The following is a 22,196-nucleotide window of genomic DNA, read 5'->3' on the forward strand; positions in this document are numbered from 1 at the left end:
CAGAGAGAGAGAGGTCTTCCATCTGCTAGTTCCTTGCCAAATGGCCATGATGGCAAGAGATGGGCCGACCCAAAGCCAGTAGCCTGGAGTTTCCTCCGGGTCTCTCTTGAGGGTGCAGGGGCCCAAGAACCTGGATAATCCTCTACTGCTTTCCTAGCCCATACCAGAGAGCTAGATTGGAAGTGCAGCAGGCAGGACTTGAACCGGTGCCCATAGGGGATGCTGGAACTTCAGATGGCAGCTTTACTCGGTACACCACAGCACTGGCCCTCCATATATGATTTAGAACCAACTTATCTGTATTTACGAAAAATTGACTGTTAGGATTTTAATAGGAATCATGTTAAATGTACAGAGCAATTTGTGGAGAATTGATGTACTTATTATGTTGAATCATCCAAGAAATAACATGATATGTCTTGCTTTTTTTTCCTTTTTGCAGTCTACTGAAATAAATACAATGTGATATATTTACAAATGAAAAGAAATTAACAATAGTATTTCAGAAGTTGAAAAGGCTAACAGTTATAGTACTGAACACTCAGCTCTTTATTCAGATTTGGAATTTCTTATGATTTTAATTATATGAAAATTAGGAGTCAATTTTGCAACCTAAAATATTTACTTATTAAAATATACAAAAAAAAAGATAAACAAATGAGTGCATATATGGAACTGCATGTCAGTCCAGATTCCTGCAGAGGGAATTCCCAGCATGACCTCATTCATATGTGAGGTCACAGGGGAATCTTTATTTATACACACACTTTCATCTACTGGTCCAGCTTATTAGTCCTCTGTTTCTTTTTTTTTTTTTTTTTAAGAAAGTTTTTATTTACTGAACACAAATTTCATAGGTACATGAATATACTTTAGGAATACAGTGGTTATTCCCCTGATACTTGCCCTCCCACCTGCACTCCCCCCACCTCCTACTCCCTCTCCCATCCCCTTCTTCATTTACTAAGTAAAGATTTTAACAGTTTGTATCCTCACACACAAAGTATAAAGTACTTTTTGAGAACAAGTGTCGCTCCCCGTCTTCGTGGGGGAACAACACAGGACCCTGCGCTGTTCTTTCGTCTGCTCGGCCCTCCCCGGGTTTGCTGCTGGTTCTTCCCGGGTTGGCTACTATCCCTTCCACCTCCGTGGAAGGGCAGTTCCCCCTGGCCACATTCCCCACTTCCGCAGGGGAGCGGCACACCGCCGGCCGGCTTTCTCGGGGGGCTGCACAGGTGTTCCTTCAGCTAGATGTTCCCCTTAGGTGTTCCCTGGTGCATGCCGTCTCTCTCCTCCTTTATAGTCCTCCTCCGCCAATCCCAACTCGGCTGCCCACACGCCGAGTACGCTGCTCTCCAATCAGGAGCAAGTCCTACAGTTTATTGGTTGAACTGGAGGCAGCTGTGCGGAAGCTGTTTACTTCTCTCCCAGCGCCATATTGTGGGAGAGCAGATGCATAGAATAAGTCTTAATTCCAGTAACTTAGTCCAGTCCGGATTGCTCCCCACAACAAGTTTTACAGTTAATTTTCATAGTACAACTCATTAAGAACAGTGGTCCTACATGGTGAGTTAGTGCACAGTGACTAATGTTGTTGATTTAACAACACTCTTATTTATGATGTCAGTGATCACCTGAGGCTCTTGACATAAGTTGCCAAGGCTGTGGGAGCCTTTTGAGTACACAAAATCTGACATTATTTAGATAGGGATATAAGAAAACTGGAAGTTCTCTCCTCCCTTCAGAGAAAAGTACATCCTTCTTTGATGGTCCCTTCTTTCCACTGGGCTCTCACTCACAAGAGATCCTTCATGTAGAATATTTTTTGCCACAGTGTCTTGGTTTTCCATGCCTGAAATTCTCTCATGGGCTTATCAGCAAGATCAGGAAGACTTAAGGGCTAATTCTCAGAGTGCTGTTTAGAGCATTTGTCATTCTATGAGTCTGCTGTGTGGTCTGCTTCCCATGATGGGTCATTCTCCTTTTTAATTCTATCTATTATTATTATTAGCAGACAATTGGTCTTATTTATGTGATCCCTTTAACACTTATTCCTATGTTTATTATCAGTTATGCACCTAAAATGATCACTTTAGTAAGATGGCATTGGTACCTGCCAACTTAATGGGACTTGGAGTCCCATGGCAAGTTTTTAGTTTTACCCTTAGGGGTAAGTCCGAGGGAACGTGTGCTGAACAGTACATCTCCCTCTCTTATTCCCACTTTTTTTTTTTTTTTTTTTTTTTTTTTGCTGTGGCAGTTTTTATCTTTGTACTATGACTCTGTAGATAAGTGGAATATCTGCTTTCAGTGAATCTCTAGAGGCTTGTAGTAGGTCTGGCCAGAGAGCTCTGTTCAGATCTCCAGGGTTAAGGGTGTGCCTAAGATGACATACCCAGGTTTGGCACGGGAGATCTCTCTCTCTTTTTTTAAATTAGAATGGAGGTATATTCTGCTCAGCTGAGCTCTCAATGGAGAGTGGAGCCTGAGCTTTAGCCCCAGTGGGTAAAATATTTGTCTGTTCTGTCCCAGGAACCACACAAAGGATCTATGCAGTCCTCAGTGTAAGTTCAGATTCCCCAGCAGTGTCTCTCACCACGTAACAGGAACCCCTAAGCTTGTGGAGTCTCCAACTGAGACTGCTCAAAGTCCCAGCCACACCCTCAGTTTTTTTTTTTTTGTTTTGTTTTGGTTTTTTTGTTTGTTTGTTTGTTTGTTTTCACATTCCCAGTTCAGAAGCTTCACACAGTCACGAGCTCCTAGCCCCTGTTATTTCTCCCCACCAGAGTCAGGAGTCTCCCCTCTGCTGGTTGCTGTGGGCAGACAGGAGCTGGTGCAGCTGTTACATATGTCCAAAATGGAGCCTGCTCTATCGGCTTGTCGCAGTACCCCTTTGTAAAGTGATCAGAGAGAGAGAAATGTGTCTGTACTCCCCTCCCCGCCCCGCTTTTATTCTCTAGTTTGGCTGGTACACTTTTCCCAACAGGGCTCCAAGCCTGGTTCTTTATAGGCTCTTCCTGTCACTTTTAAGCCAGTGGCTTGGGCTACTGCTGTCTGGTCTCACCTTACTTTCCAGTGCTGGTGCGTAGGCTTGAGGCTGTTGGAGTTCTGAGCCATGGATGCCCTAACCCTCCATGTAGGTCCACCGTGTCCCTCTAATTCGCGTAGTTTCCTCTGCTGTTTTTTCCCTAACTCTTCCCTGAGACTACACTATCTCCACATTTTTTGAACTGTCTTCTCCTGGGCTAGAGCAGTAAGCTCCCACTCTACTCCGCCATCTTGGAACTCCCCTGCAGTACTTCCTCATCTTGGTTTTGTGTTAGAGTAATGCTGGTTTCATAAAATGGGTTATGTATTCCTCACTCTTATGTTTTATGGAAGGAAGAGACTAGATAGAGTTGGTTGTTATTTCTTCCTTAAGTGTTTAGTAGAATTCCTCAGTGAAGCAAGAAAAATTTTAACTCTGAATTTGATTATTTAGTAATTGTGGGACTGTTTAAGCTATCTATTTCATCTTGCATGAGTCTTAGTTGTTTATTTTCATGGGATGAGTCCATTTTGTCTTAATTGTAGAATTCTGTGTGTAGAGTTGATTATAGTATTCCCTTATTATTCTTTGAATATATGTCAGGTTTATAGTGATATCTCCTCTTTAATTCCTGATATTGGTAATTTATATCTTTTCTTTCACTTATAAAAAACTAATTTATATCTTTTCTTTCACTTATAAAAAACTAAAAAAAGGAAAGAAAATAACTCAAAGCAAGAAGGAAATTATAAAGATAAAAGTAGAAATCAATAGTGCTGAAAATAAAGCAAAAACAGAAAACATCAAACCAAAAGATGAGTAATTACAAAGATTAATAGTTTTTTGAGGAAGAAATTTAGATTGTTCATTTGAGGCTTTTCTTCTTTTCTAAATAAATAGGTAGTGTTATAAATTTCCCTCTAAGGACTGCTGCTGTAAACTATGCTCTAGATATTATATATTGTATGTTTATTTTCTTTTAGTTCATTTTTTTTTTTTTTTTTACTTTCCTGAGACTTTGTCTTTCATTCATGGATTATTTAGAAGTGTGTTATTTAGGGGCTGGTGCTGTGGTGCAGCAGATTAAGTTGCCTCCTGCAGCACCAGCATTCCACATGGGTACTGGATGGAGTCCTGGCTGCTCCATTTCCAATCCAGCTCCCTGCTTATGTACCTGGGAAAGCAGTGGATGATGACCCAAGTCCCTGGGCCCCTGCCATCCACATGGGAGACCCGGAAGAAGCTTCTGGCTCCTGGCTTCGACCTGTCCCAGCCCTGGTCATTGCAGCCATCTGTGGAGTGAACGAGTGGAGGGAAGATTCTCTCTCTCTCTGTGACTCTGCCTTTCAAATAAATAAGTCAATCTTAAAAAAAAAAAAATGTCTTCTAATTTCCAAGTGTTTTACTGTTTGTATATTATCTTCATTATTTATTTCTGTTTCCATTACTGTTAAAAATATATTGGTGGTGGCGAGATCAGTGAGCAATGTGACACAGCTGGTTAAACCTCTGTTTGCAATGCCCACATCCCATATCAGAATGTTGGCTCAATTCATGGCTGCTCTGCTTCCAATCCAGCTTCCTGCTAATGCATCCTTGGAGGCAATGGATGATTCCTCAAGTGCCTGGGCCCCTGCCACCCATACTGGAGACCTGGATGGAGTTCCTGGCTCCTGGCTTCAGCCTGGCTGAGCCCTGGCCATTGTGGGCATTTGGAAAGTAAACCAGTAAATGGAGGCACTCTCTCTCTCTGTCTCCGTCTGACTTTACTTGAAAATAAATAAAAACTGAAAAATAAAAAAAAAAATACAGGCTTTGGGGATAGGTGTTTGGTCTAGTGGTTAAGATGCCAGTTAAGTGTCCCATGTTGGAGTGTTTGGATTCAGTTTCCAGCTCTGGTTCCCAATAATAGCTTCCTGCCAGAGCAAACTCCGGGAAGCAGCAGATGATGGCTCAAGTAGTTGGGTCCTGCTACCACCATGGAAGCTGCAGATTGAGTTCCCAGTTTCCATGTGACCTCAGTTCTTGGCCACTGGGAGCATATCGATATAAACCAGTAGACAGGAACTCTGTTGTTTGTTTCTCTCCATTTCTGCCACTCGAATAGATTTTAAAAGTATGTTGTATCAGCCAGCGCTGCGGCTCAGTAGGCTAATCCTCCACCTTGCGGTGCCGGCACACCGGGTTCTAGTCCTGGTCGGGGCACTGGATTCTGTCCTGGTTGCCCCTCTTCCAGGCCAGCTCTCTGCTGTGGCCCGGGAGTGCAGTGGAGGATGGCCCAAGTGCTTGGGCCCTGCACCCCATGGGAGACCAGGAGAAGCACCTGGCTCCTGCCTTTGGATCAGCGCGGTGCACCGGCTGCAGTGTGCCAGCCGCAGTGGCCATTGGAGGGTGAACCAATGGTAAAGGAAGACCTTTCTCTCTGTCTCTCACTGTCCACTCTGCCTGTCAAAAAAAAAAAAAAAAAAAAGCAAAGCTGGGATGTGGGCATCTTAATCCCTAGGCCAAACACCCACCCCTGAATATTTGTTTAATGATAAAGGATGTGGTCCATGAATATGACTGTGACTGCTTCAAAGAGGGTATAATCTGTTGTTCTGTGGGTGTAGTGTCTTATAAATTTCAATTTAATTTTCTTGATTAGTGGTGGTGTTCAGTTATTCTGCATCTTTGCTGATTTTCTGACTTGTGGTTCTCTTCAAGTACTAAGAGAAGGGTGTTGATGTACACAGCTATACTTGTGTATTAATTTCTCCTTTCAGTTTTGTCAGTTTTTGCTTCATGTGTTTTGAAACTACAGTGTTTGGTACATATACACTTAGGATTGCTATATCTTCTTGGTGCATTGTCCCTTCTGCTTTGCTATAGTGTTTCTCTTTGTTCTTGGTACTTCTCTTTGCTATAACATTTGCTTTGTCTAAATGTTTATCGAACAACTGAATTTTCTGTGGTATAGAGTGGTTCATAAAGCAGATCTCTGTAAGTTTGAACAGAAACAGGGTGAATGTTTATGTTAGGATGTTAGACATATGAAGGATTTTTTTTTTAAAGATTTATTTCTTTATTTGAAAGGCAGCGTTACAAAGAGGCGGGGTTGGGGAGGGGGGCTTCTATCCATTGGTTCACTCTCCAGATGGCCGCAACCACCAGAGCTGTGCTGATCTGGAGCCAGGAGCTTCTTCCAGGTCTCCCACACAGGTGTAGGGGCCCAAGGACTTGGGCTATCTTCCTGCTTTCCCAGGCTATTACAGAGAGCTGGATTGGAAGTGGAGCAGCCAGCACTTGAACCGGCACCCATACGGGATGCCGGCACTGCAGCCAGTGGCTTTACCTGCTACACTATAGTGCCAGCCCCAAAGTGTGTGTGTGTTGGGGGGGGATTAAAAGTTCATGGAGAATGCATATTATGAAAAAATTATCACAATTTAAAAATATTTTGCGCCTTGAAAATGAATCTTGATGTGAATGGAAGGGGAGAGGGAGTGGGGGGGGGGGTTGCGGGTGGGAGGGAAGTTATGGGGGGGGGAAGCCATTGTAATCCATAAGCTGTACTTTGGAAATTTATATTCATTAAATAAAAGTTAAAAAAAAATTTGCACCAAAGTAATCTTAATTTCATTTTCTGTAAAATTTTTGAAATATCCTCTCATATACACATTGTTTTCTTCTGTAAAGGGTATTGAGCATATGTAAAAATCCATTTCATGTTACTAAGAGAAGTCGGACTAGTTTTGGCAAATAATCTCAGAATTAATTTCAACCTAGTTTTAAAAGGCAACAGTTTGTATTTGAATATCATATTTTGTAATTTTGTGCATCATAATGTGGATATAAAGCCTAATGTAATCTTTTATGTATGCATTACTTATTTTTGCTAATTATAATTTCAGAAATATCTTGTTAGAGTTAATGGTAGAATGCAAGACCTTTATATTTTAGACAAAATCTAAAATTAAGAAAAAAAATCCCGGTTTATCAGTTGTGGTATAACGTAAGATTACCATATAAATAAAATTTCTTAAATTGCATGCATATCAGAGGTTCTTACTCCGCAGAACTTTTCTCTAGATATTTAATTTTTTTTTCAATTTATTCAGTGAATCAGCCCGATTGGACCCTGCAAATTAAACCATGGATATTCAATAAATACAGAACCATATGGTCCAGATCCTATGGGGTGACCTTTTCCTGTTTAAATAGAATAAAAAGGTGAGTTTATCACTGAGGCAGATATTTACATAATTAAGCCTTATAGTTCTTTAGTATTGATTATATTTAATAAACCTGGAGTGTAATAGCTCATGTGGGTTGATGAAAGTCATTTTTATTAATTTAAATATCTTTAATTCATTTTCTAACAACTTTAAAATTTGGAAAATTTCAAGCCCTCAGAAAAGTTGATAAATTAATATGAGGGGTTTCAAAAAGTTCGTGGTAAATGTGTATTAAGAAAAAACAATGAGGGCCGGCGCCGCGGCTCACTAGGCTAATCCTCCGCCTTGCGGCGCCGGCACACCGGGTTCTAGTCCCGGTCGGGGCGCCGGATTCTGTCCCGGTTGCCCCTCTTCCAGGCCAGCTCTCTGCTGTGGCCAGGGAGTGCAGTGGAGGATGGCCCAGGTGCTTGGGCCCTGCACCCCATGGGAGACCAGGAAAAGCACCTGGCTCCTGGCTCCTGCCATCGGATCAGCGCGGTGCGCTGGCCGCGGCGGCCATTGGAGGGTGAACCAACGGCAAAGGAAGACCTTTCTCTCTGTCTCTCTCTCACTGTCCACTCTGCCTGTCAAAAAAAAAAAAAAAAAAAAAAGAAAAAAAGAAAAAACAATGAATGGATTTCAAAATCTTTGGCACCAAAAGAAGTTTATCTTTTAATGATATTTTCTACAAACTTTTTGAAGGATCCTCATACAGATTCAGAGTTAGCTTTTGTTTTTAATATAAGACTCTATTGGCCGGCACCGCGGCTCACTAGGCTAATCCTCCACCTTGCGGTGCCGGCACACCGGGTTCTAGTCCCAGTTGGGGTGCTGGATTCTGTCCCGGTTGCCCCTCTTCCAGGCCAGCTCTCTGCTGTGGCCAGGGAGTGCAGTGGAGGATGGCCCAAGTCCTTGGGCCCTGTACCCCATGGGAGACCAGGATAAGTACCTGGCTCCTGGCTTTGGATCAGTGCGGTGCGCAGGCCGCAGCGCACTGGCTGCGGCTGCTATTGGAGGGTGAACCAACGGCAAAGGAAGACCTTTTTCTCTCTGTCTCTCTCTCACTGTCCACTCTGCCTGTCAAAAAAAAAAAAAAAAAAAGACTCTATTATTGGAGCAGTATTTTCACTTCTTTATAATATCCTTATTATAACTCACAGATAATGCAGTTTTTAAATCATAAATGATTTGGGCGCAACATAATTATAAGGCAGATAACTGTGCATTCTGGGTGGTAAGACTAGAACTAGCACTCTGACATAGGATGATGGCATTGCAAATGGTAGGAAAATTAACCCACTGTATTACAATGCTGTCTCTGCAGTAACTTACTTCTAAAGCAACTTATTTGGTTTCTCTATTTAAAAAAAAAAGTACATGTCTTATAAGAAAACTTGGTTTTGAAGCATAAAAACTGAACATTAGAATCTAATAAATTATAAATATCATTCTAAATAAAATGTGCCATGTTGCATTTTGTTTTTTAATGTCAGTATTTTCCTGGCTTTTTGTTTTCACCTGTTAGGCCCCCTTGGATGAGACTGTACAGTACTTCACAAACTACTATCGATAGCAGTGAGGTAAAAACCTTCCAGGCCCTGGCTCACAAGTGGTGGGATGAACAAGGAGTGTATGCACCTCTTCACTCTATGAACGACCTGAGAGTACCATTTATTAGGTAACACACCAGAAACTCTTAAGTCTTTTAAAATGTATCTGTTCAAGAATTAATCTGGTTTTGCGTTCATTTTTCTCTTAGTTTATACCTAGCTTCAAAATGCTACATCTTAAGTTTGCTCTGAAAATTAGGGAGATTCTTTTCAGTGTCTTCCAAGCCATTAATTTAAAAAAAATTTTATTAAATTTTTAAATTTCTATAAATGGAACAAATTTCATGTATCTCATACATATAGTTTTAAGAACATAATGACACTTCACCCCATCTTCCCTCCCTACCTTACTCCCATGCTTCCTCCTACTTAATTTTCATGATAATATACTTTTTTTTCCCTTTGAGAATAAGTTTTATCATTAATTTAACAAGCACCTAAAGAAACAAGCAATGGTGTTGGGTCCTTAGGCATATCTAAAACTTATGAGACATAAGAATATCCTCCACTTAGTACACTAAAATGAAATAAATCTGAGAACAAGTTTTACAGTTAACTCTCATAATACAACTCTTTGAGGACAGAGGTCCTGCATGGGAAGTTAGCGCACAGTGACACCTGTGGTTAATTCAACAACTAACACTCTTATGTATGACGTCAGTGTACACCCAAGTTCTGATACAGGAAATATTGCTGAGACTGTGTGATTTAAAATATTTTTTGAGGACTTTCCTTGTACAGAGGTTGGGCTAAGCTCTGTGAAAGCTGCTAAGATGAATGAAGCATAATCCATGTGCTTCATGAACTTGTAGTGCACTGTGAGAAATAAAGATAGGCAAGGTTTATCAGGGCTTGTATAGACGAAGTTGCTCCTTTGATCTGCTGTCCATTTATTTATTCAGCAAACATTTTGGAGCAGCTGATATGGCAAGGCACTGTAACAGACACAGACTGTCAGTGTCAGACTTGGCTTTCAAGGAACTTCCTCATTGGTTTTGGCTGGTTCCTTCAGAATCAGTGTAGGAAAAGGAAAATATTAATATCTTTTTATTACCTCTGAATCTGTGTATAGTGGAAACACGAGGCACAGAAAAGTAGGAATATTGTTCTCTAAGGCTAGATCCCTGATTCTCAAAGTATAGGCCCTGGACCAGCAACATCAGTAGCACCTGGGAACTCATTAAAACTGCAAATTTTCAGATCCCATCCTGGACCTACTGCTCTGAGGGATCATAGGTCTGTGTTTTAGTGAACCTTCCAGGTGATTCTACTGAATACTAAGTCTATTTTATTCAAATACTGTGACTTTTTTATGTAGACATTGCATAATACAGATCACCCAATGAAGTACAAGCTATTGTTAGAAGTTTAGCTTTTATTTTTAGCAAAATTGGAGGCCATGAAAGGAAAGTGATGGTATCAAAATTGATCTAAGGGGGTCATTTTGGCTGCTGTTTGAAAATGTATTGAATTTTATTAGAAATAAATCTTTTCTGTGTAACATTCCAAAGTGATCTACTTAACCATTATCATGTTTTTTGAATTAAATTTATTTTAATATAAATACAATTAAAATTCATATATAGTCCAATTTATGAGTTTAGTTTATAATATCTTTTGATACAAGGATACTTAAAAATGGAACTAAAAGGTAAGTTCATTTGTTGTAAAAATATTTGAAATTTGTGCATACAAGAGATCTTAAAAAATTTCATGGAAACTGCGTGTGATGAAAAAATATGCCTGGATTCCAAATTTTTGCATCAAAATAAGTGATTTTTAATTCCATTTTCCATGAACTTTTTGAGGTCCCCTCCTATACAGGCATAATTACTTTTGTCTTTATGTGTTTTTATGTATGTTTGTTATGCTAAAGAACTATTATCTGGGCTTGCTGTGGCACAGTAGGTTAAAGCCCCAGCCTGCAGCACTGGCATCCCATATGGGTGCTGGTTCTAGTCCTGGATACTCCTCTTCTGATCCAGCCCTCTACTATGGCCTGGGAAAGCAGTAGAAGATGGTCCAAGTCCTTGGGCCCCTGTACCTGCATGGGAGACCTGGAAGAAGCTCCTGGCTCCTGGCTTCGGATCAGCTCAGCTCTGGCCCTTGTGGTCATTTGGGGAGTGAATCAGCAGAGTGGAAGACTGCTCTCTCTCTCTGGCTCTACCTCTCTCTTTCAAATAAATAAAATCAATCTTTAAAAATCAATTATTATTTTCTTAGAGTTAAGTTTATGTGGTATGGATGTCTGTTTACATGTCACTAACTTGGAAGATTAAAAGAGATTTCATTTAGAGGGAAATATAGGCAAATTATGAAAATATAAGTCTCCCATCGGCTACTTGTAAGCCCTGTAAAACAACCTATTTGTTGCTGCCATGAGATTGGGCTAACAAATGTTGATGTTATAACCAATAAATGCCTCTGGTGTTGTAATCTCAAGCAAATACAATTAGGTTAATCTAAACTAGATTATTTTGAAAAATTTTCTCTCTCAGTTATTACTAAATCAGTGATTTTTTTTAAAAAAAGGATTTATTGTAATTATTTGAAAGGCAGAGTTAGAGAGAGGGAGAGACACAGAGAGAAATCTTCCATTGCTGGGTCACTCCCAAATGGCTGCAATGGCTAGGGCTGGACCAGGCTGAATCCATGAGCTCCACCCTGTCTCTCAGGTGGGTGGCAGGGGCCCAAGCAGTTGGGCTATCTTCTGCTGAAGCAGTAATTAAGTCCTGATTCCTGCCAGATTATTTCAGAGCTTTAAAGCTTCTGCTTTAGATTATGAAAATGTTTTCTAAATTAAATATAAGTAAATTAATGCTGAAAATAAAATATCTGTTTATGTAAAAATAACAATAATCCAACTAAAATGGAGTTAATATTTTCTTTTTTTTTCTAGATTTATTTATTTATTTGAAAGTTAGAAAGAGAAGGAGAGGCAGAGAGAGAGAGAGAGAGAGAGAGAGAGAGGTCTTCCATCACTGGTTCACTCCCAGTTGGCTGCAACGGCAGACCTGCACTGGCAGACCTGCACTGATCCGAAGACAGAAGATTCTTCCGGGTCTCCCACACGGGTGCAGGGGCCCAAGGACTTGGGCCATCTTCTACTGCTTTCCCAGGCCATAGCAGAGAGCTGGATTGGAAGTAGAGCAGCCGGGACTAGAACTGGCACCCATATGTGATACCGGCACTGCAGGCGGCGGCTTTACCTGCTACACCACAATGCCGGCCCCAATATTTTCTTGAAACTTGTATGCTTTTACAATTTTTTATTGATAAAATTAATCATTTGTTTTGGTATATTTTGAATATTTTAAAGAGATAATCTTTTGAAAGCAGTTGACGATCACCAGCCTGGAAAACCTTTGTCTGGGATGAAGATTCTTGATGTTGGCTGTGGTGGTGGATTATTAGCTGAAGTAAGTGAATTACAGCTTTTCTGCTGTTTTTAACCAGGATAAAAATATTGATGGGGCTGGTGTTGTGGTCTCTGCCTGCGATGCCAGCATCCTACATGTATGCTGGTTCAAGATTGGCTGCTCTACTTAACAATCCAGATCCCTGCTAATGTACCTGGGAGAGCAGTGGATGGCCCAAATCCTTGGGCACCTGCACCCACCTGGGAGACTTGGAAGAAGCTCCAGGTTCCTGGCTTTGGTCTTGCCCAGCCCCAGCCATTATGGCCATTTGGTAAGTGAACCCTCAGATGGAAAATTTCTGTCTCTCTCTGTCTCTCCTCTCTCTCTGTAACTCTGTGATTCAAACAAATAAATCTTTAAAAAAATTTGAGGTTGTGCCTCATTTGTTCTAAAAAATAATATTCATTTAAAAAATAATATTTATTTTAGTATTTTATTATTATGAAAGCTTTTTCTTTTTTTTTATTTTTTATTTTTTTTATTTTTATTTTTTTTTTTGACAGGCAGAGTGGACAGTGAGAGAGAGAGACAGAGAGAAAGGTCTTCCTTTTGCCGTTGGTTCACCCTCCAATGGCCGCCGCGGCCGGCGCGCTGCGGCCGGCGCACCGCGCTGATCCGATGGCAGGAGCCAGGAGCCAGGTGCTTTTCCTGGTCTCCCATGGGGTGCAGGGCCCAAGCACCTGGGCCATCCTCCACTGCACTCCCTGGCCACAGCAGAGGGCTGGCCTGGAAGAGGGGCAACCGGGACAGAATCCGGCGCCCCGACCGGGACTAGAACCCGGTGTGCCGGCGCCGCTAGGCGGAGGATTAGCCTAGTGATCCGCGGCGCCGGGAAAGCTTTTTCTTTTTAAAACCATCTAAAAATTTCAGAAAATTATACTGAAGAATTTTTTTTAAAAAGATTTACTTATTAATTTGAGAGGCAGAGTTACAGACAAGAGAGTTACAGGGCAAGAGAGAAGTCTTCTTCCATCCACAGATTCACTGTCCATATGGCCGCAATGGTGGAGCTGGGCTGATCTGTAACCAGGAGCCAGGAGCTTCTTCCACGTCTCGCACATATGGGATGCTGACACCACAGGCTGAGGCTTAACCTACTACGCCACAGCGCCATTCCTGAAGAATTTTTTAAATAAAAAAATGAGGCATGCATCATTCAAATAGCTTTGAAAATTAAGTGATCTATTTGAAGAAATTACTAAATTTCTGTTGTTTTATGTGTAATGTAAGCCTAACTAGGTGTTTTGCCTATTCTTCTTTTCTTCAGTGCTTTGGAATACTTGGAAGAGTAGTCATTTTTTCTATAAGGCGTTTTGCTTTAGCTTATAGGAAATGTATGTCTTACAGCTCTATCTTGAGTTCTATTGATACAGAAATGTTTTGTTTCAATGCTGCATCATAATTAGATCTTCAAAAAGTATTTTAAGGCAGAGTATGGGATACAAATGGTAGTTAAGGTTTAGTGGGATGTGGTACTGTCAAAGTCTGTAACCCAGTCACGTGCACAATCACATTGACAGAGGCCTCGCATGGACTGCTAAGTTTGCACATGCACAGAAAGCATGTTTTCTACCTGCCAGTGGCCCGGTTTCTTTTCATATCAGTTATAACATTTTTGCAATCAAGAATATGTGGGGCTACACCACAGTGCTGGCCCCCATAAACTTTTTGAAGTAGCCTCATATTATTACAGAGGTTAGTCTAAAATTAAAATAATGTGATTTAAGCCGGCGCCGCGGCTCACTAGGCTAATCCTCCACCTAGCGGCGCTGGCACACCAGGTTCTAGTCCTGGTCGGGGCGCCGGATTCTGTCCCGGTTGCCCCTCTTCCAGGCCAGCCCTCTGCTGTGGTCAGGGAGTGCAGTGGAGGATGGCCCAGGTGCTTGGGCCCTGCACCCCATGGGAGACCAGGAAAAGCACCTGGCTCCTGGCTCCTGCCATCGGATCAGCGCGGTGCGCCGGCCGCAGCGCGCTGGCCGCGGCGGCCATTAGAGGGTGAACCAACGGCAAAAGGAAGACCTTTCTCTCTGTCTCTGTCTCTCTCTCACTATCCACTCTGCCTGTCAAAAAATAAAAAAAATAAATAAATAAAAAATGTGATTTATACTTTCAGCTTGTTGACTAACTTCATTTTATAAAATAGTATGCAAGTTTTGATTAAAATTAAGCTTGTGTTTAAAAACCTGGACATGTCAGGCGCCAGCGCTGTGTTGTAGCAGGTAGAGCCGCTGCCTGCAGTGCCAGCATCCCATATGGGCACCTGGTTGCTCCACTTCCGATCCAGCTCTCTGCTAATGATCTGGGAAAGCAGTGGAAGATGGCCCAGGTCCTTGGGCCCCTTCACCTGTGTGGGAGACCCGGAGGGGGCTCCTGGCTCCTGGCTTCGGATCAGCATAGCTCCGGCCGTTGTGGCCATCCGGGGAGAGAACCAGTGGATGGAAGACCTCTCTCTCTCTCTCTGCCTCTCCTTCTCTCTCTGTGTAATTCTACCTTTCAAGTAAATAAATAAATCTTAAAAGAAAAAAAACTTGGACATGTCATGAGAAGTGACTGAATACAAAAGCAGAAAGAGGAATTAGCTATGAAGAATTATTTCTATTTATTCTCAAGAGTACTAAGAAAAATTATTCTTTAGAAAATGAGAATATTTCAGAAATAGAAATAATTGCTGTTTTTATAATGGCCTGTTATATTTATTGCACTTTAAATAAAGTAATATTGTGCTACATGTGTATAAGTGTATCTAGAGAATCTAGAAAAAAATTCACTATTTTTAAGTAGTTCTAAGTGTTTTTTGTTGTTTTTTTGACTCTTACTTTTAACCTTTTTATTATGAAAAAATTTCACATGTATTCTAACTAGAGAAAACGGTATATGAACTTCTATGAACCCATAAATGAGCTCCAGTAATTATCACGTCATGGTTAACATTGCTTCATTTTTGATAAGCTTTTTATTGCTAACACATGTTCTGCTTTCTTCCTGAGGGTAACAGTCTTTTATTCCATTAGCCTCTAGGACGACTTGGGGCTTCAGTTATTGGAATTGATCCTGTGGATGAGAACATTAAAACAGCCCATCACCATAAATCATTTGATCCAGTCCTGGATAAGAGGCTAGAGTACAGAGCGTGTTCCCTGGAAGAGATTGCAGAAGAGACTATAGAAACATTTGATGCAGTTATAGCCTCTGAAGTTGTAGAGCATGTGATTGATTTAGAAACGTTTATACAGTGCTGCTGTCAAGTGTTAAAGGTAAGACTGACAGAGTTTACTTGTTAGCTTTTTAAGTGTGTGTTTGTATCCATAGCAATAAGATGTTGCACAATATCTTAGCAGTCCAGCAGGCAAGGTATAGGAGAGAAGGAACTAAAAAGCTAGGATTAGAGGACAGCATATCTGTTGGAGACAATTTCTGTTTCTCGGTTTGTCCTCAATCCTAGTACCCTATTAATATCTTGATGTCCAGGGATCTTGAAAAACGATGGTCCTGAACACTAGAATACAAACATTTTCAGCAGTATTTTTCCAGTTCTATGTTTTGGGTTAAATGCTTAATAGATATTGAATGACAATTACCAAGAAATTGATTTAGATGAATACTTTTAAAAAATTGAAAACAATCATTAGCATAAATTCACCAAAATAGCATTAGTTATATAACTCTGTATGTGATGTATGTATACCACTTTTCAGCTTGTGAGAGAGCACTTACCACATATGTTCTTACCTACAACCAGGTGAGGAAGGAAAGAGAGGTTGCCATCACCTTTGACCTATGCGGATTTGGGATTTGTGAGAGGTTCCACTGGGGCGAACAGCTAGAATTTTTTTTTTTTAATTCCAAGTCTGGGTCTTCCCCTCGCTTATTATGTTTATATAATTTGCTTCAGATTTAGTCCTCTGAATGTAGTTCCAAATTTTCTTTCAATCAACATCCTTAAAGTATTATTCTTAGTACGTTCACAGTGTTGTTTATGTGGCTAGGAGGAAATACTCTTAAGGTCAAAGCTAAAAGAATGAAATTATTAGCCCATATCAAAATAGAGCTTTAAAAAAAACCACTTTATTTTTAGGTAATTTTGGATGTGTAGAAGACTTGCCGAGATAGTGCCACTGTTCCTTCTCCTGGGTTCCCCTTGCATTAATATCTCATATCAGAACCATGGGACTAAGAGATGAGTTGAGGGAGGCCCCAAGGGCACAAGATTGAAGGAAACACTTTCAGGTGCCGACTTGCACTTGCTTGCTCCAAAAAAGGTTGCCTATTTTAGTTCTGAGCCCGAGGAGCCTCATGTTTTCCAGTACAGTCCTGCCCCTGGACATAACCCATGAATAGTTTTCAAAACTAAGACATGAATGTTTGCACTATACTTCTTAACTGCACCTCAGAGCTTATAAAATTCCATCAATTCTTCTGCTAATGCTGGTTTTTTGGATACAGGACCCAGTCCTGGCTCCTGCATTTCATTCAGTAACCATATCTTGTTAGTTGTCATGCCAGTGCCTCAGGCAGAGGCTTAGCCTACTGTGCCACAGCACCGGCTTCTAGTAGCATGTGTTACAGACTACATTTAACAGAGAATTTCCCAAGAGAAAAAACATACTAATTTGATAAATTATATTTTATTATTTTTCAAAGATTTATTTATTTATTTGAAAGTCAGAGTTACACAGAGAGAGGAGAGGCAAAGAGAGAAAGAGAGAGGTCTTCCATCCAATGGTTCGCTCCCCAATTGGCCACAATGACTGGAGCTGTGCTGATCTGAAGGCAGGAGCCAGGAGCTTCTTCCAGGGCTCCCACGCGGGTGCAGGGGCCCAAGGACTTGGGCCGTCTTTTGCTTTCCCAGGCCATAGCGGAGAGCCAGATCAAAAGTAGAGAAGCCGGGACTAGAAGCAGCACCCATATGGGATGCCGGCACTTCAGGCCAGGGCGTTAACCCACTGTGCCACAGTACCGGCCCTTGATAAATTATATTTTATTCATATATATGCATCTTAACTGCACTTCAGTTATTTGGAAGGGGGACCCGTGTTGTGGTGTGGAAGGTTAAGCCACCGCCGTAGTGCCAACATCCCATATGGGTGCTGATTTGAGTCCAGTTCTGATCCAGCTCCCTGCTGGTATGCCTAGGAAAGCAGCAGAAGATGGCCTGAGTCAATGAACCCTTGCATGCAGTTGGGAGACCTAGATGGAGCTCCAGGCTCCTGGCTTCAGCTTGGCACAGTCCCAGCCATTGTAGCCATTTGGGGAACGAACAAGCAGATGGAAGATCTCTCTTTCTCTGTGTCTCTCCCTCTGTGTAACTCTGCCTTTCAAATAAATAAATAAATATTTTTAAAAATTGTTTGAAAGGAAGTGGGGGGGGGGACAAGTCTTTACCTATCTGATGCTCCTACCTTCTAAGTTTTACTTCTCTACATCTTTACTTTTAGCCTGGTGGTTCTTTATTCATTACTACAATCAACAAAACACAACTGTCCTATGCCTTAGGAATTGTTTTCTCAGAGCAAATTGCAGGTATTGTACCAAAAGGTACTCATACATGGGAGAAGTTTGTATCACCTGAAAAGCTAGAGAGCATTCTGGAATCAAGTAAGTGTTAAGAATTTTTCCAGTTTTCAAGGTCTAACAGAACTTTTAATGCACCTGTGATTATTAATCTCATAACCTAGCACTTAACTAAATAAGCCACTGTTTTTTGGGTGTTTGTCTCATCTCCTCATCTATGTCATAAGCTTCTTGAAGTTAAGAATAAGGAGTATATACCATATCTCTCTAACTGTGTGCACCTAATTCAGGGCAGGTACAAGTGTCTATTACTTACTCACTGTTGGCTTGTCCCATTGAGTCCTGCTCGTGTCAGCTTATTGCACGTATTTTTCTTGATTCCTCTACACTCATATATATTTTGAATTTCTATGACATTTTTAATGTGTTTTGTATTATTTATAGCACATTGTATGTTATGGTTATTTTGATGTTTTTCCTGGCCTACAAGTTCCTTTAAAGAAAGGCTATATCTCCTTTTCATACTTCCTACATTGTACCTGGCTTGGCTTTACATTACACATAGTGAGCACTTAATTGTTGGGTTGAATTCCTGTTAGTAGTGATATGTATTTGGCATTTGGTATTCCTGCTGAGTACTTAGACTCATGTTTTTCTTAGGCTTTTTGTTCATGTAACAGTATATTAATAAATATGACTTTATTTGGAATATTACATAGCAACATAGTGAGTTCTATAGATTCTATAACTGTTGCATATACAGTGGAAAAAATATTTGAATTTTTTTTTTTTTTTTTTTTTTGACAGGCAGAGTGGACAGTGAGAGAGAGAGACAGAGAGAGAAAGGTCTTCCTTTGCCGTTGGTTCACCCTCCAATGGCCGCCGCTGCAGCCGGCGCACCGCGCTGATCCGATGGCAGGAGCCAGGAGCCAGGTGCTTTTCCTGGTCTCCCATGGGGTGCAGGGCCCAAGCACCTGGGCCATCCTCCACTGCACTCCCTGGCCATAGCAGAGAGCTGGCCTGGAAGAGGGGCAACCGGGACAGAATCCGGCGCCCCAACCGGGACTAGAACCCGGTGTGCCGGCGCCGCAAGGTGGAGGATTAGCCTATTGAGCCACGGCGCCGGCTCTGAAATATTTTAAAGATGCTTTATGGGAGCAATCTTATTGGAAGGTATTTTCTGATAACAGCTAGTGTTTATTGAGTACTTAATGAATTCCATGCACTCTGCTACTTTACATGCATATCTAATTCCAGCAATTCTAGGCTATATGGTGTGTATGTGTGAGAAAGCTGAGATTCAAACAGGGTAAATGACTGGCCCAGAGACACCATCTAATGGGGACTAGACCTGGGATTTGAACTTAGGCAGTCTGCTTTAGAATATGTGTTCTACCCTGAAGTAAACAATGATCTTTGGTTACACAGTATTTGTGTCCATTATGTTAGGAAACCTTTTTAATATGGAGACTTGCAGGAGTCTCTTGGCACTTGGAAATTAAATGTTCATCACCTCTGCTCTTTCTGATATTTTTTTTCAGATGGTCTATCACTTCAAACTGTAGCAGGAATGCTCTATAACCCCTTCTCAGGTTACTGGCACTGGAGTGAAAATACCAGTCTTAATTATGCAGCTCATGCCGTGAAATCCATGGTACAGGAACACCCAGGGCCTGCTGAGTTTGTTATAAAGGAGGATACTGAAGAGCTTCAAGCTAACACTTCCCCAAGCCTTGGTATGCCTGAAGAGCTGAAGAAATGAGTAGTCTCCAAGGACTGGAGTGATGGGACTTGAACATCTGAAGTTTACAAATACAAATAGTCTATACAAATACAAAAAGTCTATAGCTTATCCTTGGAGAAAGAATCATGAAGAAAAGAAGGTGAATAAAGAGGGCTACATTATTGGACTGAGGTTTTTGTTATTTCATCTAAAGGCTACTTTCAAGGGATTATTCTATGGATAAAAAGGTTTTGTCAAGGTATTATGTGACCCAAGAGTTTAAGTTCCTAAGCCCTTAATATGTAAATAGGGTATGCATATTTCGTCTTATATTATAGATTATATATCTTTTTCCTGCATGTATGCATATACTATACTGTAATTTGATTTAATTTAAATGAATCTATTTCATCTAATGTTCTTCTTCATTTGGTTTTAATTAAAAGCAGTTATACTTCTGAGTGATTAAAACCATGTATAGTTTTGTATTATATTTGGGAAGATAATATATATTTTTTTCTTTAAATTTTACTTAGTTGTAAAGCAAATGAGTTATTAAATATGTGCTGCATTTGGCTTCAAACATTAAAGTAAAGAAGTTCAGATTATGTTGCTTGTACTTCTGTATATGGTACCTTAAATGTTTTATGGTCCTTTTTTTTTAAGTAGAAAGGATTGGTTTTTAAAATTTTATTTTATTTAAAAATTCAGTTATAGGGGCTGGCTGCTTGCAATGCTGGCATCCTGTATTGGAGTGCTGATTTGAGTCCCAGCTGCTACATTTCCAATCCAACTCTCTGCTAATGTGCCTTGAAAAGCAATGGAAGATGGCCCAAGTACTTGAGTTCCTGCCACCAATGTGGGAGTCTGAGGTGGATTTACAGGCTCTTAGCTTTGGCCTGGCCCAGCCCTTGCCTTTGCAGCCATTTAGGGAATGAACCAATGGATAGATCTCTCTCTTTCTCTGTCTCTCCCTTTCCCTGTCACTCTGCCTTTTGAATAAGTAATTTAAAAAAAAATTTTGGTCATGAAAGAGTCTTTAAAATTTTTATTTATTTAATTTATTTGAGAGAAGTTCCCATCCACTGGTTCACTCCCTAAATGTTCACAATAGCTGTGACTGGGCCAGGCTGAAGCCAGGAGCCAAGACTTCAACCCATGTCTCCCATGTGAGTGGCAGAGACTCAATTACCAGAGCCATCACCTAATGCTTCCCAGGGTGTGTGTTAGCAGGAAGTCGGAATCAGGAGTGGAGTCAGAACTCAAACCAAAGCACTCTGATATGAAATATGGGCATCCCAAGTTGCATCTTAACCCCATGGCCAAATGCCCACTCCTGTGAATTTTCTTTTTGAGCTAATATTTCCATACTTAAAAAGTCTGACTTGAAATATTACATATTGAAATATTATTTATATGAAGGACAGAGACAGAACTCCTGTCCACTGGTTCACTCCGCAAATTCCTGTAGTAGCTGGAACTGGGTCAGGGCCAAAGCCAGGATCTAGGAACACTATCCAGATCTCCCACATGGGTAGTGGGAAACCAATTATTTGAGCCATCGCCGTTGCCTCTTAGGATCTGTGTTGGCAAGAAGTTAGAATCAAGAACTGGAGCCAGAAATGAAACCTAAGCACTCCAATGTGGGACATACTTATCTTAACTGCTAGGTTGTCTACTCCTGAAATATGTTTTTATGCCTCCCAGAGTAGGTGAGACTAGAGCTTTTTCTGGAAGTCCAGATGTTATATAATGTGTACAGAAGAGGCATTGACAGAATGAGACAACATGGATTTAGAGTATGTGACCCATGTAGAAGGTCAGCTTTTACTTTTTAGCCTTTTGACATTTCAGCTCGTTCATGTTTTCTGTATTCCTCTGTCAATGTCTGTTGAATTGGGCTCCTCAGGAAAGTAGTTCCCAATCATGTTAGCTTATCATTTGTTCCTAGTGGCATCTTAGCTGAGGAAACTGAAATTCAAAGAATTAGAAGCAAAATTTTAGCTTCAGTAGCTAGTGGCTAATTAGGGGGCTAAATACTAGGAGTTCCCAATAGTCTTCATTAAAAAGTTTGATTCTTAGTCTGAATTCTAGTAGTTTTCTTACCAAAACAAACTCTCCTCATTACATCTATTGCAAAAAAAAAGTGTTGATATTAATATTAATCTAAGAAATGTAATGGGATTGATTAAAAGGCAGTTGCCAAAACAAAATGCATTTACTTTAAAAGGAGATCTCTAACTTTCACAGGTATTAAATATATACATTGTTAAGTGCTGGAAATCTGGAATGATTCAGTAATAGCTGATGCGAAAGTAAAGGTAATTCAAAGGATTCCTACATACCTTTCACTCAGCTTCTTAGATGCTAACATCTTTAGCCACATTAAATTATAAAAACCAGGAAATTAATTTTGATATAGTACTTAATCTACAAACCATTGTGTTATCTCACCACTGGAGTTTTTTTTTTTTAAATAAGATTCCACATTATATTTACATTGTCATTTTTTAATCATTTATTTATTTATTTGAAATGCAGAGATTTAATATTGTCAAATGGTGGTTTTCATATCTTTTAGACCTGTTTAATGGAATTCTATCAAAAGGAAGAACTGTTCCTTCTCCTCCATTTACTTATTGATACATTTATATACAAACAGACTTGTGGATATTTGTTATCTTCTATGGGTTATATTCCATTACCATGATT

At 40.5% G+C, this 22,196-nt stretch overlaps 2 protein-coding genes across 5 annotated transcripts in view; both read left to right on the forward strand.

Annotated features, from left to right (window-relative positions):
• The window catches only part of PNISR (PNN interacting serine and arginine rich protein), a 47,445-nt gene extending 40,270 nt beyond the window's left edge, over nucleotides 1–7,175 (forward strand). Inside the window, exon 14 of the transcript XR_016233835.1 lies at nucleotides 7,126–7,175. The gene's annotated coding sequence lies outside the window, so the exon portion shown is untranslated. The remainder of the gene's footprint in view (nucleotides 1–7,125) is intronic.
• COQ3 (coenzyme Q3, methyltransferase) overlaps nucleotides 1–20,092 on the forward strand; it is a 32,204-nt gene extending 12,112 nt beyond the window's left edge. For all 4 annotated transcript variants that reach the window (XM_089332837.1, XM_008263308.5, XM_089332839.1 and 1 more), the window contains 6 exons: nucleotides 7,126–7,237; nucleotides 8,747–8,899; nucleotides 12,151–12,250; nucleotides 15,262–15,504; nucleotides 17,686–17,845; nucleotides 19,303–20,092. In XM_089332837.1, coding sequence (XP_089188963.1) covers nucleotides 7,126–7,237; nucleotides 8,747–8,899; nucleotides 12,151–12,250; nucleotides 15,262–15,504; nucleotides 17,686–17,845; nucleotides 19,303–19,523 — 989 coding nt within the window. In that variant the 3' untranslated portion in view covers nucleotides 19,524–20,092. The remainder of the gene's footprint in view (nucleotides 1–7,125; nucleotides 7,238–8,746; nucleotides 8,900–12,150; nucleotides 12,251–15,261; nucleotides 15,505–17,685; nucleotides 17,846–19,302) is intronic.
• Nucleotides 20,093–22,196: the final 2,104 nt, after the last annotated feature.

Source organism: Oryctolagus cuniculus, chromosome 5 (genome assembly GCF_051225735.1).
Source record: "Oryctolagus cuniculus isolate XC-2025 breed Fujian yellow rabbit chromosome 5, ASM5122573v1, whole genome shotgun sequence".
NCBI classification, from domain to species: domain Eukaryota; kingdom Metazoa; phylum Chordata; class Mammalia; order Lagomorpha; family Leporidae; genus Oryctolagus; species Oryctolagus cuniculus.